Source organism: Pagrus pagrus (genome assembly GCF_965226575.1).
Source record: "Pagrus pagrus genome assembly, chromosome: 18".
NCBI classification, from domain to species: domain Eukaryota; kingdom Metazoa; phylum Chordata; class Actinopteri; order Spariformes; family Sparidae; genus Pagrus; species Pagrus pagrus.
Genome location: NC_140202.1, coordinates 15,544,542 through 15,558,478, shown reverse-complemented (window position 1 = coordinate 15,558,478; position 13,937 = coordinate 15,544,542). Strand labels below are relative to the sequence as shown.

Sequence of the window (13,937 nt, the reverse complement as noted above, 5' to 3'; positions counted from 1 at the left end):
GGAACGTGCAGTTCTGTGCAGCCGGAGTTGGACTGTCTGCTCCCTGGAGGTGAGAGGGTAATGGTTTTGTTGTCAAGCCACAGCGAGATGGATTCCTCCACCAAAGTGCGAGTGTGAGCAGAATGTATAGCATGGCAGAAAACATACTGCTGGCTCCATTTTTGAGGAAACAGCCTCAGTGGAGCTGCGATGTTAATACTAGCGCTACCTCCAGAGCCTTACAAATGAGAATTGATTCATATAAATCTGTTGAATCTGAGCAACACATGCCCAGGGCGGCGAATGGCTTGTCAGAAGTATTGAGTGGGTGGTAGCCAGGATGGGTGAGCTGCTCTGTGGTATTTCTCTTTGTTTGCTGTTGGATAAAACACCAGCTGGCATTTTCCTGAAATAATCAGGGCTGATGGGACTAATGGCTGCCCCCGTGCAGCGGCAGGCGCAGTGGCAGCACCAGCTGAGGCCATGAAGGGGCTGCAGCCTGTAGATAAGCACAGGTGTGAATCCATCCAAGGCCTGTCAGGCGCCGTCAAGGCTGAGGTGTTGATGGAGATCCAGCTGTAGGCATCTACAGCAGGTAGATGCATCCCACTACCCTCATGCGCCATCTCATCCATCTGACTCGTAATATTTAATGATTCTCACATAACAGACATCATTGTTTCTGATGCATGTCTAACATTGCTACAGAAGAGCATGTTCTGACAGATATTCTCATTTCGATCCTTCACACAATCGCTGCTCTCTCCCTGTGGCCTCTTTCCGGTTGTCTCGCTCCTCCCCGGGACATGATAACATGGTGTGATAGTTCAGTGCCCCTCGCAGCACCAGGGTGATGGTCAGCGTCCAAATCTCTTGCGCCTGTCATCATGAATGGCAAACAGCTCCAGTGATAAAGAAAAGAAAAGCCGAGGGTTTGCCAAGCCCGCGCGAGGGATAACCTTTCCCCTGTCCCCCCCCTAAATAAATCCCTGAGTCAGGAAGTCTGTCTGGCCCACTCACACAGCCTGCAGGGGGGCGGTGCAGGGGGGAGCCGACAAACAAAGAGCCGAAGCGCTGACTCAAGCCTGTGCGCTCACCCTGGGTCCACGTTTACTAAGCCCTGTGGGGAGAGGGGGGAAGCGCTGCCATCCATTCCTGACAGATTCCTTTCACACGTAGAGAAATGAGAGGATGTGGAGCACGGACCTCTGTCCTGTAGGCTCGTCACCTCACATAGAGCTGCCTTTGTCTCTTAGTGTGTCGGTGAGGATGATCAAAAAGGCCAGGTTGTGTGCGACTAGTTGAGTGTGGGCAGGAGAGGTCAGCATCAAAACATTTCCAGCCCTGTTTGCCTGCACACGTCTGGCATTCCTCGACTGGATAACCGCTCTGATAGTTGCCCACAGGCCTCCCTGATCAGTGCATTAGTGTTTAGTTATCATGCCTCCATCCTGTTGAATGGATATTACGCATCATGCCTTTGGGGGCTGAGCGATGCCATCTAAAGCTCTTTAGTGTCCCTCAGTGAAAGGTGTCATGCAAATCGAGTCTATTATCTTTGTCGTTGCAGTCACCTCGGCATTGTTGTTGAGACACAGTGTGAGAGTGTCGCGGAATAAGAATCGCGGTAGCTGGTGGCAGGGAAGATGCGTTGAGGAATTTTACGACCTATTGTGTGCAGATGCATAGAAGAGAGCCCGTGGCCTCCGCTCCCATGAGCTGCCTTTATGTCTCCCACTCCAGAGGAACAAAGATGGCTCCTGGTGGGGGCTTCCTCAAGCTTCGTTGCTCCTCGGTGCTCAGCCTCAGCGTGGATTCAACATGAATAACTAATAGCTGCTTAATCGGTGGCGGTAGTGGATTGATTTCCCCGAATGCTGGCGCTTTAGCTTTTTCAGAAACAGCACCCCTATCCTTCTGTTTGTTAAAGGGAGGGGTCCAGCTCTTAGGGATGGAGCTCAGATTACCACTGAGGATAAGGCCATTGTCAGGACAGGTGGGTTGGTGTTTACCTCATCACCCACAGCCTCAATTGATTAAATGTTTCACCGTCAGTATCATGAAAAGGTAGTGTGGCTGCTGGGGGGGTTGAAATTGTTAAGACGGTCCAGTGGCAACTGTTGAGGATTAAAACCAAGGAATTATGAGACTGATGAAACATACTGTATCTGCAAATGTGCAAAATTAACCCGTGGCTTAAATGTAGACTGGTGCAACCAACCACAGGGGAAGCATTATAGTGCTTCTAGTACATATTCCACATCATATTTGCACCACAATGTACTTCTTAGCCGAGAATTAGTAAAGATTAAGAGTTTTTGTGTAGGATATTATGCCCCCGACCTTTTCTTGTCCAGTTGTGCAAAACTGCTGCTTGAAACTAAAAGCAGCAAGGAGGATTTATCTCCACTGTGTTTCTGCTGCTTTCAGCATGCACATCGTCGCCGTGAATGAAGAGGATTATTGCCCGTAATCGGTTCACGACCCAGCACGTGAGAGCCAGCTCCAGTGTGCTAAAAATCCCATTATCCCCATACGCTCTATGTGGCCCAGTGAGTGTTTGTGTGTGTGTGTGTGTGTGTGTGTGTGTTTCTGCGGGTGTGACTTTATGGGTGTGTGATACAGGATAAACTGCTTAACTTGGGTTAATGCGGTTGTAGTCTTAATCATTTCTGGGATGATGAGTCAGCTGGCTCTGCACCAACTTGTGGAGTCCATGCCAGCTCGAGTGCACGCTGTCATTAAAGATTCTCAGAAATTCAAGGACCTTTTTCAAAGATTCAACTTTTCACTCAAATTGTTAGGCTATCATTAGTAATAAAAAAATAGTATTACATAGTGAACAGATGTAAAATATAAGTTTTTAACCCTCCTGTACTTCTGTGACTTGTTTACCGAAAGATGATCCTTCCTTCCGTCTAAAGACATGTCATTTCATCGTCTGCTCCCAGATCTGCTGTCGTCTCCCTGACAGTACAGCTCATTCCACCTGACTTGGACCCCCTCTAGTTTCTGTTAGCTTGCCTATTGACTTGAATATAGATGATAGATTAAGAAACACATGTTAGGACTCCCCTGCCCCTCCGTTCCGTCTCTCCGGACGGCCCACTGATTAATCACTCCCAAATGTTCCCAGCAGCCTGCGGGCCTGTTTGTTGTGATAGCCTCTGTGTGGAGAAGTGCAAATAAATAATCGCTAGGTGTCTTACCCTGGCAGCGAGTGATTAATGATGCTGAGAAGTGGAGCAGAAGTATGCTGGCTTTCTTCTCCTGCGTCTGTCTCTCCCACACTCGTCATGCTCTTAACTTATTCTCCGTTCTGATATGGTGTCATATATTTATCTAAAAAGGACATTATATTTTATCAGGGAGGCATTTCATGTTCATAATAATCATCGTTTGTCTCTTAAATATCAAATACCCTGCCTCCATTGTGTGCCGAACTGATTCTTCAGACAGGAAATGTCACTCAGTCAGCGATGACTTGATGTGAGTGCCAAGAGCTCTTCTATGCATGCCCAGAGCAGAACAGCTTTCCTGAGGTTTTCAAGGGAAAACGTGGGTGGGATGGTGGGTGAATCAGAGTTCAACATGTGTACTGAGAGAGAGAAGTTATTCCAGCTTCTCCGCAGCCTTGGAGAGAAGCATAGCAGAGTATACCTGGAGCAGTGTCTGCAGGAGCAGGAGAGAAACTGCGCTGGAGGAGATGAAAGCAGCTGTTAATCTTTGTCAGCAGTGCCAGGGGTGGGGAGGCTGCAGTCTGCAGAGCAGGGAAGAGCATGTCTTCATTACCGTCTGTCACCCATCAGCTGAAAAGTGAATTTTCTTCCAAGGCTTTTATTTTTGCTGCCTGAACCAATTTTGACGTAATAGCTGAGCATTTTATCCGCCACTCGCATCCAAAGCTGCAGTTTTCTGGAAGGCTCTTGTAAACAGGTTGAAGTCAATTGCTAGAGATTTTCCTTTGAGGACCTTTTGACTTTCACTGCAGGTATTTTCAACTCTTTCCTCCAGGGGCCTTAAATTGGCCCCTTTATCTCATTGACTAACAAATGGGTCCTGCAGAGCTGATCTCCGTGCTTTGTTCACCTCTTCATGGCCTAATGTTCAAGCTAGTTAAGGCCATAGACGAACAATAAAATGAACTGTAAATAGAATTACAGCCGCTGACTTTTACTCTTAAGTTTCATTCCTTTGCTTGACTTAAGCCACCCTTAAGCCCCTAACTTAGCAAGGAAGCATTGTGGCCTTTCAGCGTGGGGATTGGGGGAATTGGTGGGTGTGTGACTGGGACCACGGGTGCTTTGTGGGCAGGGTATTAAACACAAAAACACCGGATGTCACTGTTACCGCAGGGTAAGGGTTTGAGGAAGAGTATTCCCTCCTCCATCATTAAGGGGTTAACCTTGGCAAAGACGCCGATTTGCTTCTTTGCACTGTCCGTTGGGACTCCAGAATCTGTTGGCACCAGCCTTTTCTTCTTGATCTGATGTCCAAAGGCACAGATGATAAATCCGCTTAACATAGCCCCTTTGATATTTCTCGACAAAATCAGAGCAAAATGGATTAAGAAGTTGCTTTTACCTCTGTGTTGATACGAGCCAGCGACTAAATCTACTGTCGCCTTCAACACTGTAGCAACAAACCAGACTTCCTTGAATATTGATGAGTTTTTTCACTTTTTGGCGCCAACTGTTCCATTTATTCTTGGCCGACTGGGGATTCCCATCTTTGGGAATAAAGCAATTCCAAGCTGGCTGTGGCATAGCCCCAACGATCATTTTTCCCTGTTTCTTTCTCAGGCAGAAAATGATTTACCTCCTCATGGACAGCACTTGTTGGCACAGAGCCAGGCCCACTGATCGAAGAGAGGACTTGGCTGTACACCCCACGGCTCCATCTCTCACTGCCTCTTTCTTTTCTGTCTCTCTTCCTCCTTCCTCTTCCTGACTGTATTTGGAGGTTCTTTCTCCATCTCAGTGATCTCTAATTTGTTATTTTTTCATTGCCGTCCTCGCCTCGGCGCTGCTTTCTTCCCCGTTCCCCCACTTGCACTCCCTTTCTTTCTTCCCCTGTGCTTCAAATGATCCCCCGTTATTCAAGCTATTCTCCGGAGGATGCCCTAATCCCTCGTTTTCCACCTCAGTCCACAAACAGTTTCAAAAGAGTTCAGAGGAGACCGTGACCAAACAGGTTTAGAAACACCGGGTAGAATTTAGGATTTTATTTACGCAAAGCTTCTCTTTGACTCTGCACTGTGACATGAATATTGCAAGTCAGTTGCATAAGGAGACATCAGTTTTTTGGGGAATATTTTCTTTTATACGACAACACATTGTACTCACAGATGTTACATGAATGTGTTTGGCCTTACCTAATTGGCCGGGGATTGGCGCAGTGAAGACGTGTGTGCAGCCTTGGGCTGTCGGCAGTCAGCGCACAAATGATGCCCCATTTGGTATTCTGTGTCCAAGGCCAGACGCCGTGCAGGAACAAAAGGCTTGTTGAACACCTTGTTGGAACAAAGAGATTTTCTTAAAGGCCTTGGTCCAATATGTTTGGAACGTGCCAGGCAGGATGCTGCTCAGCTAACTGACATCGCATCCATCGCTGTCTGGTTTAGCCGGGATCCATTTATCTATTTCTGAGGATTTATAGGAAGTGTATAAATCCTGCCCTGGAGGTGTTTTGGCCACTTCCTGCAAACTGCTGGTTGCGTAAACCAGCACAAGAGAGAAGCTCTACCTTCAGACTATCATTAAAACAGCCAAGCGGGAGCAAAAACAGGCTGGCAGTCGGTGAAAAAGCTTCAGCTTTGGATTGATAAGATTCACCTGACAGGCTGATAAGCCCGTTAGTTCTCTCTTCCATTTTAATGTATCTCAGGCTGCAGAAGAAGAGAGAGGAAACACATTTTTCAAAACGACTGGAAAGATCTGGGATCTGGTTGATGGTAATCTGAATGATAAGATAACAACATTGAACGGAGGGGAACGTCTGTTTCCATATCTCCAGGTGGGGAGCTTTTCTTACCAGCTTCTGTGAAGAAAACTTGCACATTTTTGCCAGAATTAACATTTGCTGGATCGCATTCATGCATTAATCGCTGTATTCAGGATGTTTCGGCCTCAGGCATTAGTTGTTTTGAGTGATTTAGGGTAAGGGAGAGGAAGTGATTAAAAAACAAAATGAATGTTTATACCAGTGGTCCCTTGATTGCAGGGGGACTTTAGAAAGGAGACAGACTCATTACCAGACTAAACCTCAGCGCCACACAGGATCAGCTTTGTCATCCACTCAACAGCCTGTTTATCTTTTATTGTCCACATGTGCCTAACAGTGTGTCTCAGGTAACCTGAATCCACATACTTCTTTGGTTATTTTAAGAGCCCACCCTTTGTGACCCTCTCAGCTTCGAGTGTTGGGGTAATGCATATGTGTACATGAATGTCTTTGCAGTGGTTTGACTCAGAAAAAGCATTTTATAGTGTGGAGGCATTAATGATCAGCGTCCTGACCTCACTAGTAAATCTCATCTGGGTGGGCCCTCTTGCTGCCAGGGCTGCTGGTGGGCAGAGTATGACATCATCTCCTCTTGTGTGTGCACCATATGAATTTGTGCGTGTTCACGGGCTGATGTCATTGTTGCTTAATCACTGCTGGAGCTGAGCAGCGGCCGGGTCAGGCTGTGGGTGACCAGAGATGCAGATTTGTTTTAATCCGAGCCAAATTTGGCAAACCGTGCAGCGGCGGTGTCTGTCTGCACTTCAGTCTGCTGCTCCTGCTTAGACTGAACTAACACTGTATTTCTCTAACAGTTGAGCTCAGTTGGTAGATTTATGTTATCCCCCCCACACACACACCTTTGGGGCAGAAGGCTGTTTGATCGTGTCAAGGGCAGCCCATCAATAAGACAGTGCGTACTGATTTTAGCTCTGGGGAGGTTTCCTATTGATTATCTTATGACTTAAAAACATAGCACCTCACCTCATAGACCAACACACATCCAGCCCAATCAATCTGACCATCTGCTGATTTGGCATTTTGGGTTTGTCTCACAACAACAACATTGCTTCTCTGCTCTAAAAATCTCAGAAAATACCTTCACTACGGAGTCCGGGATAAACAGCGAATGCACCCAGCAGAGAGAGCGTACCCGACTCATTGTGCTGTAGTCATTATCATTGCATGGTGTTGAGGCTGGCTGCAGCCCAGTATTCCCATCTCCATTCATGAGGAGCTATGCCGGCCCGCTAATCAGCAGCAGTGTGAGGTAGACTCGCTGTGGGGGGGATAAAGCAGCCTCATATCAGTCCCACTGATCTGATCCCAGCATGAATGGCCGGAGCAGCCTTATCTTGTCTGTGGAGGGGGAAAAAAAGGAGAATCACAGAAAGGAAATGTCAAGGATAGCAAATGTGGCCAACGTGGTAATTAGACACGGAGACAGGCTACCTAAAGAGCTGGGAGAAGAGACAAATTTGCACAAACAAGCTAATGGGTGCGGCAGCTAATGATTCTCCTGGGCTGAGGAATTTCTCTTGTTAATTTGACAAAGCTTGAAAAGGAGGCTGGTGCGATTATTGACAGCTGGCCAGAGTGACGCTTTGAACACAGCTTCTTCACCGCCATTGACCTCCACTCCTCCTCCCTCACTGTCGCTGCCTCTATAGGTGAGGACAAAATCTAGATGCCCTCTCTGGAACAAAAGGCACCCGGAGAGCTTTTATTTTAAGCCATCTTTGATTTTACATCCGTCTTGCTTTGGCTCATTTATATATATTACAGTCGTTATCTGTCCCTGAGGTCTGTTCACAAGGAGACAGTGATGGAGCTGAAAGGCTGTCAGAGCAGCTCCAACTGTGGCTGTTTCGTGTTATCACGTCATTTTGAAACCACACTGAGGGCAGCGGCAATGGGAATAATGGCTGGTTGCACTGTCACTGGTGCCCACATTAGTATTGTCTTCTACTCTGTTGCCAATCATGATTCGAAGGGCTTCAGTGGAAGCGCTTCAGGACACAGTTCTCGCTCTTTAAAATAAGCCCACCTCAGGCGAATTCATTTGGACGCATACTGCAGAAAAGCAGAGGTAAGCTCGCTGTGGCAAGGAGGAAGGTAAAGGTTATGTGATATATCAAACAGCTTTATTGCTATGCTGTGCTATCCAAATAGCAGCGGAGGGTGATTTTTTATTTTTTTATTTTTTTTTAAGCCTCCAAATTTAATCCAGCAGAGTTCATGTGAGGGGCACTGTGTCAGAAGGAGAGAGCCAACGAAAGAGAGAGAGAGAGAGAGAGAGAGAGAGAGAGAGAGAGCTTGTGTGTGTGCTCTGAATGCACTTTCATCTGGCAAGTCTCACACCCACTCTGTCTGCCGATGTGTTGTAGTAGTAGGCACTCTGCAGCCAAAAGCAGCAGCCTTTCAAACAAGACTGGCTGGACGGGGGCTGAGAGGGCTTACTGGTAAATTGGAAGCCCAGGGAATACAGGGTACTCTCGCCCCGCCGCTCGCCCACTCGCATGCTTTCATTCCCCTTTTTACCCTTGACCATTGACTGACTGCACTCTTTCTCGCCGGCCGGCATAAATCTGCCTTTTTTAAGATGTCATCTGTTCATTGTCTGTCCACCGCTCTCCCTTTTCCCTCCCTTTTGCCCGCGCTCAATTTTTTTTAATCACTCTCAGCTCTCCAATTGAGTCGGAGCATCGCTCATTCAGCCAATCCATCTTTCTGCTCTTAAGTATATCCTTCCTTATCTGTGCGTCACTCCTTATGATTAATAACACTCATTCATCTGGCTAATTACATCCTTCAACAAAGAAAAAAAAAATACAAATGTGTGCACTCACTACCCGCACAAACACACACACACACACACTCAAGCTCATGCATGCATGCACTGTAGGCATACTAACCAAATCTGTTTGAAGTGTGGGACCCTAAAAGAAGAGAAGGCTCCTGTATGCATTAAGTATTCATGTGACGTGTGGTGGGGTGCATACGTGTGTGTGTGTGTGTGTGTGTGTGTGTGTGTGTGCTAGGGTTTGTATGAGACTGTGTGTGTGCGTGTGTGTGTGTGTGTGTGGGTAGAGAGAGAAAGAGTACTCGCAAATTGCGCCGCGAGCAGCCAGCAATCGAGCGCTGACACCTCGTCTGGCAGTCGGAGGGAAAAGGGGCTGGGCTGAGGAAAGAAAGGGAGAGAGAGAGGAGGGAGAGAGAGGAGGGAGGCAGGGAGAGTGTGAGTGTGTGTGTGTGAGAGAGAGCAAGCGAGAGAGAGAGAGAGAGAGAGAGAGAGACACGGCAGGACAGCTGCCAGCATTTCTCCGATAGCAGGAGAAGGACCGGGAGGCGGAACAGGAGCAGGAATTCTCCTCATTCTCAGCCACCCAAGGAAATCTTCCAGCCCAGCCATGCGTGCTGATCCTCTCCCCCCCTCCTCCTGCCTGTGAGCAGCAGCGACTCTGAGAAGGACCTGGGCATCGGAACCTGCAGCCACTCACAGCAGACGCTCCACAGTGGATTAACTGAATGAGACAACCATGCTGCATGTGGGATGAATGCTGGATTGGATGTGAAAGAAGGATTGGAAATCTGTTGCTGGGTTTTTTGCATCTCTGAACTAACGCTGAACTTTTCCTGGCGAGGAGGCATGGAAAGAGTTAGAGGAGCTTTAGTGGAATAGATGAGGTGCTTCTCTTAAAGAAGCTCTCTGGGCTACCTGCTCCCCTCACTGTGAACCTACTGCTTTTTCCTGCAGGGCACTCATCCTGTCTGCCCACCTCCACCCTGCCCCACCTGGCGCTTGTTCCATTTAGTTACTATGACGCCCACGCCGCCTCCTCCTCCTCCCGGTTCTCCCTCCGCCCCTCCAGCTTCTTACAAACCTCTGTGAAATCAAGTGGAACCTCGATGATTGCGATCGGAGCAAAGAGGACCCCTGTGCCCCAACTAGCGAGCGGCCCCGCCTCGCTCTGTTTCTCTGCGACTGTGCCAGCGTATCAAATGTGCGAGTAATGGAGAACGGTGACAACACAGACATGGACCGCAAAGTTGAACTCTGTCAGTTGTCTGTTTTTTGACTATAAGCACAAACTAGATAATGGATTGGAAAGAGCTGTAAGTACACCGTGGCTGCGTTTTCTCACCGCTGCATGTTGAAGCAAACATTGGGTTCAGTTTGTGTAGCAGAGCATTTTGTACAAACTTTGAAGTCAGAGCTGCTGCTTCGGTTTCTCCTTTGAGCATGTAGACCAAGTTGTGTAGGGAAACAGCTTCATTAGCATGGAGACCGGGAGTGAACAGGTGGAAGAGCTGTTGTTGGAGAGAAGAAATCTGAGCCTCTTCTCGCCGCCTATTTCCCATTCACTGATCATGTAGTTGGGTAAGGCGGAGAGAGGAACAGAGAGGGAGGGAGGGAGGGAGAGAAAGTGACAAGCAATTAATTCCCCTGTGTGCGTGCGAGTGTGCTGAAAAAGCAGCGATATCACCCCTTTTTCCTCACCTCCTATTGAAGAACACATGTGCACCGGTCCTCATTGTGCAGCGTGAATTAAAACCTCAAGGTTACAGCTTTGCTTTGGGTTGTGAGCACTCCTCACTGGTCAAGACAATTATTAATCAGTATAGGTGTTTTTTCCCCTTCATGGTGACTCCTGATGCTTGATTTATCTCTTTTCTGAAAGAGGAAAGAGACAGAATGAGGTGAGAAAGAGGGAGTGAGAAGCAGTGTACATTTATCTTGAATGAATGTGCTGCGGATGCCTCTCATAAATGCGCACACACACACACATGTAGTCGCACACAGCCACGTGTACTCCGGTGTAGTTTCCCCTTTCTCTCTCTCCATCTCACATTCATCTATCCCATCTCATTTTTTTTTTTTTTCTGTCACGCGATCCGTCTCGCATGCTATCACATAGGCAGCTCCCCGGGGAGAGCCTTCTCCTGTAGCCTACTTGGATGCAATAATTATTCCATCAGCCGGCAGTGTGTTCCCTGATTGTGCTCTTGGGCTGTCGCTGCAGGGGGCGTACAGTGGAGAGGGGTGTGTTGAGGAGGGGAGGGGGGCCGGTTGTCACTCCAGGACGCGTGGGGTGGGACGGAGGAGGGGGTTTGTGTTTTTGGCAGGAGCCCACCCAGTCTTGTCCGGAGAAGTCCAGAGCTGGACTAATGAGCTCAGGCTGGCCTGTTAGGAAACTGCTGCTCACCAGGACACACATGAATCTGCTCCTTTCTGCTCTCTCCTTCGTTCTCTTTTTCCCATGCTCTGCTTCCTTTACCTCTAAAATCCCCTGCTCTGCAGATTTCTCATCTTTTAATCTCTCACTCCAATTTTCTTTCATTCTCCGTGCCACTCTTTCCTTCATGTTGACAACCGTCTCTTTGTCTCCCCCACATTTCTCTGAAATCCGACTGCTTGAGCGAAAACCATTTAAATTTCCTTGGAGTATTACTTTCCTCCCTGACCTTGAATTTCCAGCTGAGGTACGGTGTTAGCTGATCCAAAGCGATGCCATACCTGGAACCACTCAAAGTCTGGCCAGATTCCTTGCAGGCTGTGCAGAGATATTGCTGCTGTCCTTTGAGTTGCAGGAATTTAGACAGAAAGGGGTGCACGTGCCCGACTCTGTTGGCCCTGTGACCAATCTGTGTCTGCTTAGCACCGAGTCTGGGAGACAAGAGGCCGGGATGACAGTGGATTTTAATTAGAGGACTGTCAAAAAGGCTGGATTCAGTTACAGCAGAGGGTTCTGTTTGGTGCCAGCACAGCAGCACAGCTATCTAGATCTAGTGCTGGCCAGCTTGTCTAATGTAAATGATCCCAACATATAGTACACACTCCACTTTGACTTAAATGGCAGGTGAACATGCTCAGTCATAATTGCTTAGCTTAAGTAACAGAGATAGACACGACTATCCCAGAGGGCAGTGTTTGAGCAATCCTAACGTGTCATGTCTGCGACAGTTGTCTTGTGTTTGATCAAGATGAATGCATGTATTTCCTGTGCCTTCCTGCTATGACAACCTATATTCGGTCCCTGACAGACGAGGAGCCATGTCTGGTAATCATATATCTTATGGATTTTGTGGTTTCTGGTGCAAAAGTGAAAGTAGTGGAAGTGTTATGTTCTCGGAGTGGTAAATGGCCAGAGTGTTGCTCTCCTGCTGACTTGTTTTTTACTTTGAGAAACTAAAAGCAGCTCGTTGACCTTTATGCTACAGTGGGATTTCTAAAGGCTTTGCAGCACATCCATTAAAAATGTCACGCTAGACATTTAAAATCAATAAGGTCTTGGTTGGCCACCATGCTGCAAGAAAACATCACCTGAGCTGAATGATTTGCTTGTGTATGCTACGAACTTTATGGATAGCTGGTTTTATCTAAGTTTAGCTTCAACCTAAAGGCGTTTTTTTTTTTTTTTTTCATTTCCAGGGCAGCTCAGAAGCTGAATCTGTCCTCCAAGCGGAAGAAGCATCAGCCCTCGCTCCTCCACCCGCAGGAGCCCTCCATTTACCCCACCAACTTCAGCGGCATCCTGCAGGTCTCGCCGCCCCCTGCCCCGCCATGCCTGCTCCGAGCCGTGTCCAAAGTGAAAGAGAACCCAGGGATGGGAAAGGTGAGAACAGACCAGCATACACAAACTCAATAATGCTCACAGACTAAGCTCTCACCCCTACACAACCACAGATACACACAGAGCCCTATTTGAAGGGGAGAATGCAGGGTGGCGACACACTGGTCCGCAGGCAGCGTGCCGTCTGGTCCAGTCCATGCAGATGTAGTCCGATAAGCCTCGTGGAATGTCATGAATTCAGTCAGTTTGTGAAACCAGCATTCCTCCGCCTGAATACAGAAAGACAGCGAAAACTATAATTCACAAATCTGCGGTCACGCTAGCCGCAGGATGTGTGATTCCATTTTAGGTACGCTGAGCGATGATGAAAGTCGGGCTGGCAGCAATAGGATGGTCATTAAACAAAGCTGTATAAACACGTCGCTCTTCCTTTGTGGTTTATTGGGTATTGTTTGTCTGAGCTGGCGTCCTGTATTTATAAAGCAGGAGAAGAAGTCCCCTAACAAGATTAGATCCCACCTGGATAGGAAGTGCTCGCTTCTGTTGCCAGGTATCCAGACGGTTGAGATTCTGCCATATATTGTAAATCTCCCATTGACACGTGGACTTCATAAAAACCTGTGTTATTAACAAGCCTCCTCAAGCCCACACCTGAGGTGTATTGCACATCTGTGCAGCTAAAGGGGCTGGATTTAAAGGGTGATCGGGATTTATGATGTTCTTCCTGGCCAGATTTTCAGGTTCTGTTATTGTAAAGCAGACACATCAATGTGCTTTCGGTGTCTTTGTCCCTGTCGGTCTTTTGCTTGTTGAATCACAACATTTTTTAGTAGCTTACACAGCTTTAACTTTGCCCGCATCTGTTTCATGTTAATTCAACTTACTTCGAGTTGGGTGAATGTCTTGTTTCCATCAGCCGTATGTGGGTCACTTCCACTTTTCCACTTTTGACCCAGACACAGGTCTTCCAGGCATAGACAGTTGAGTTGATGGAGGAATGCCAAGCCTCACTAATGGATTTCGGGGGGGATCAAGGGACAGGGAAACAGGGGCCATTAACACAGAGTCTTAGGTGTGAAAATAGTGTAGCCAATCCTCTGTAGCCTCGAGTATCTGATCTCTGCCAACATAAATAAAACTGAGACATTAGCCCGCCTGCTAGCCTCTGTCTGGTAGACTCAGCCGTCGTATGTGGAAGCCTGGCTTAAATGTCATAGCAAATGTAATTTACTCAGCATATGCACACGTCAGTCACGATAACAGCCCCCTGTGGAGTATAAAGAGAGTTTGCACTTGGCCTGCGGAGTCCAAGATGAATTCACTCACTGAAAGAAAGGGATTTCCAGTGACATTGTTCCACAGGGCTGGTGCCAGGATCTG

The 13,937-nt window shown here is 47.7% G+C and overlaps 1 protein-coding gene across 3 annotated transcripts in view; it reads left to right on the top strand.

The window, feature by feature from the left end:
• The window catches only part of kif26ab (kinesin family member 26Ab), a 66,966-nt gene that overhangs the window by 38,640 nt on the left and 14,389 nt on the right, over positions 1 to 13,937 (top strand). For 2 of the 3 annotated variants that reach the window (XM_084381032.1, XM_084381033.1), the window contains exon 5: positions 12,416 to 12,599. In XM_084381032.1, coding sequence (XP_084237158.1) covers positions 12,416 to 12,599 — 184 coding nt within the window. Of the gene's footprint in view, positions 1 to 9,319; positions 10,099 to 12,415; positions 12,600 to 13,937 lie in introns of those variants that run through there. The other variant, XM_084381034.1, reaches the window with a different exon arrangement.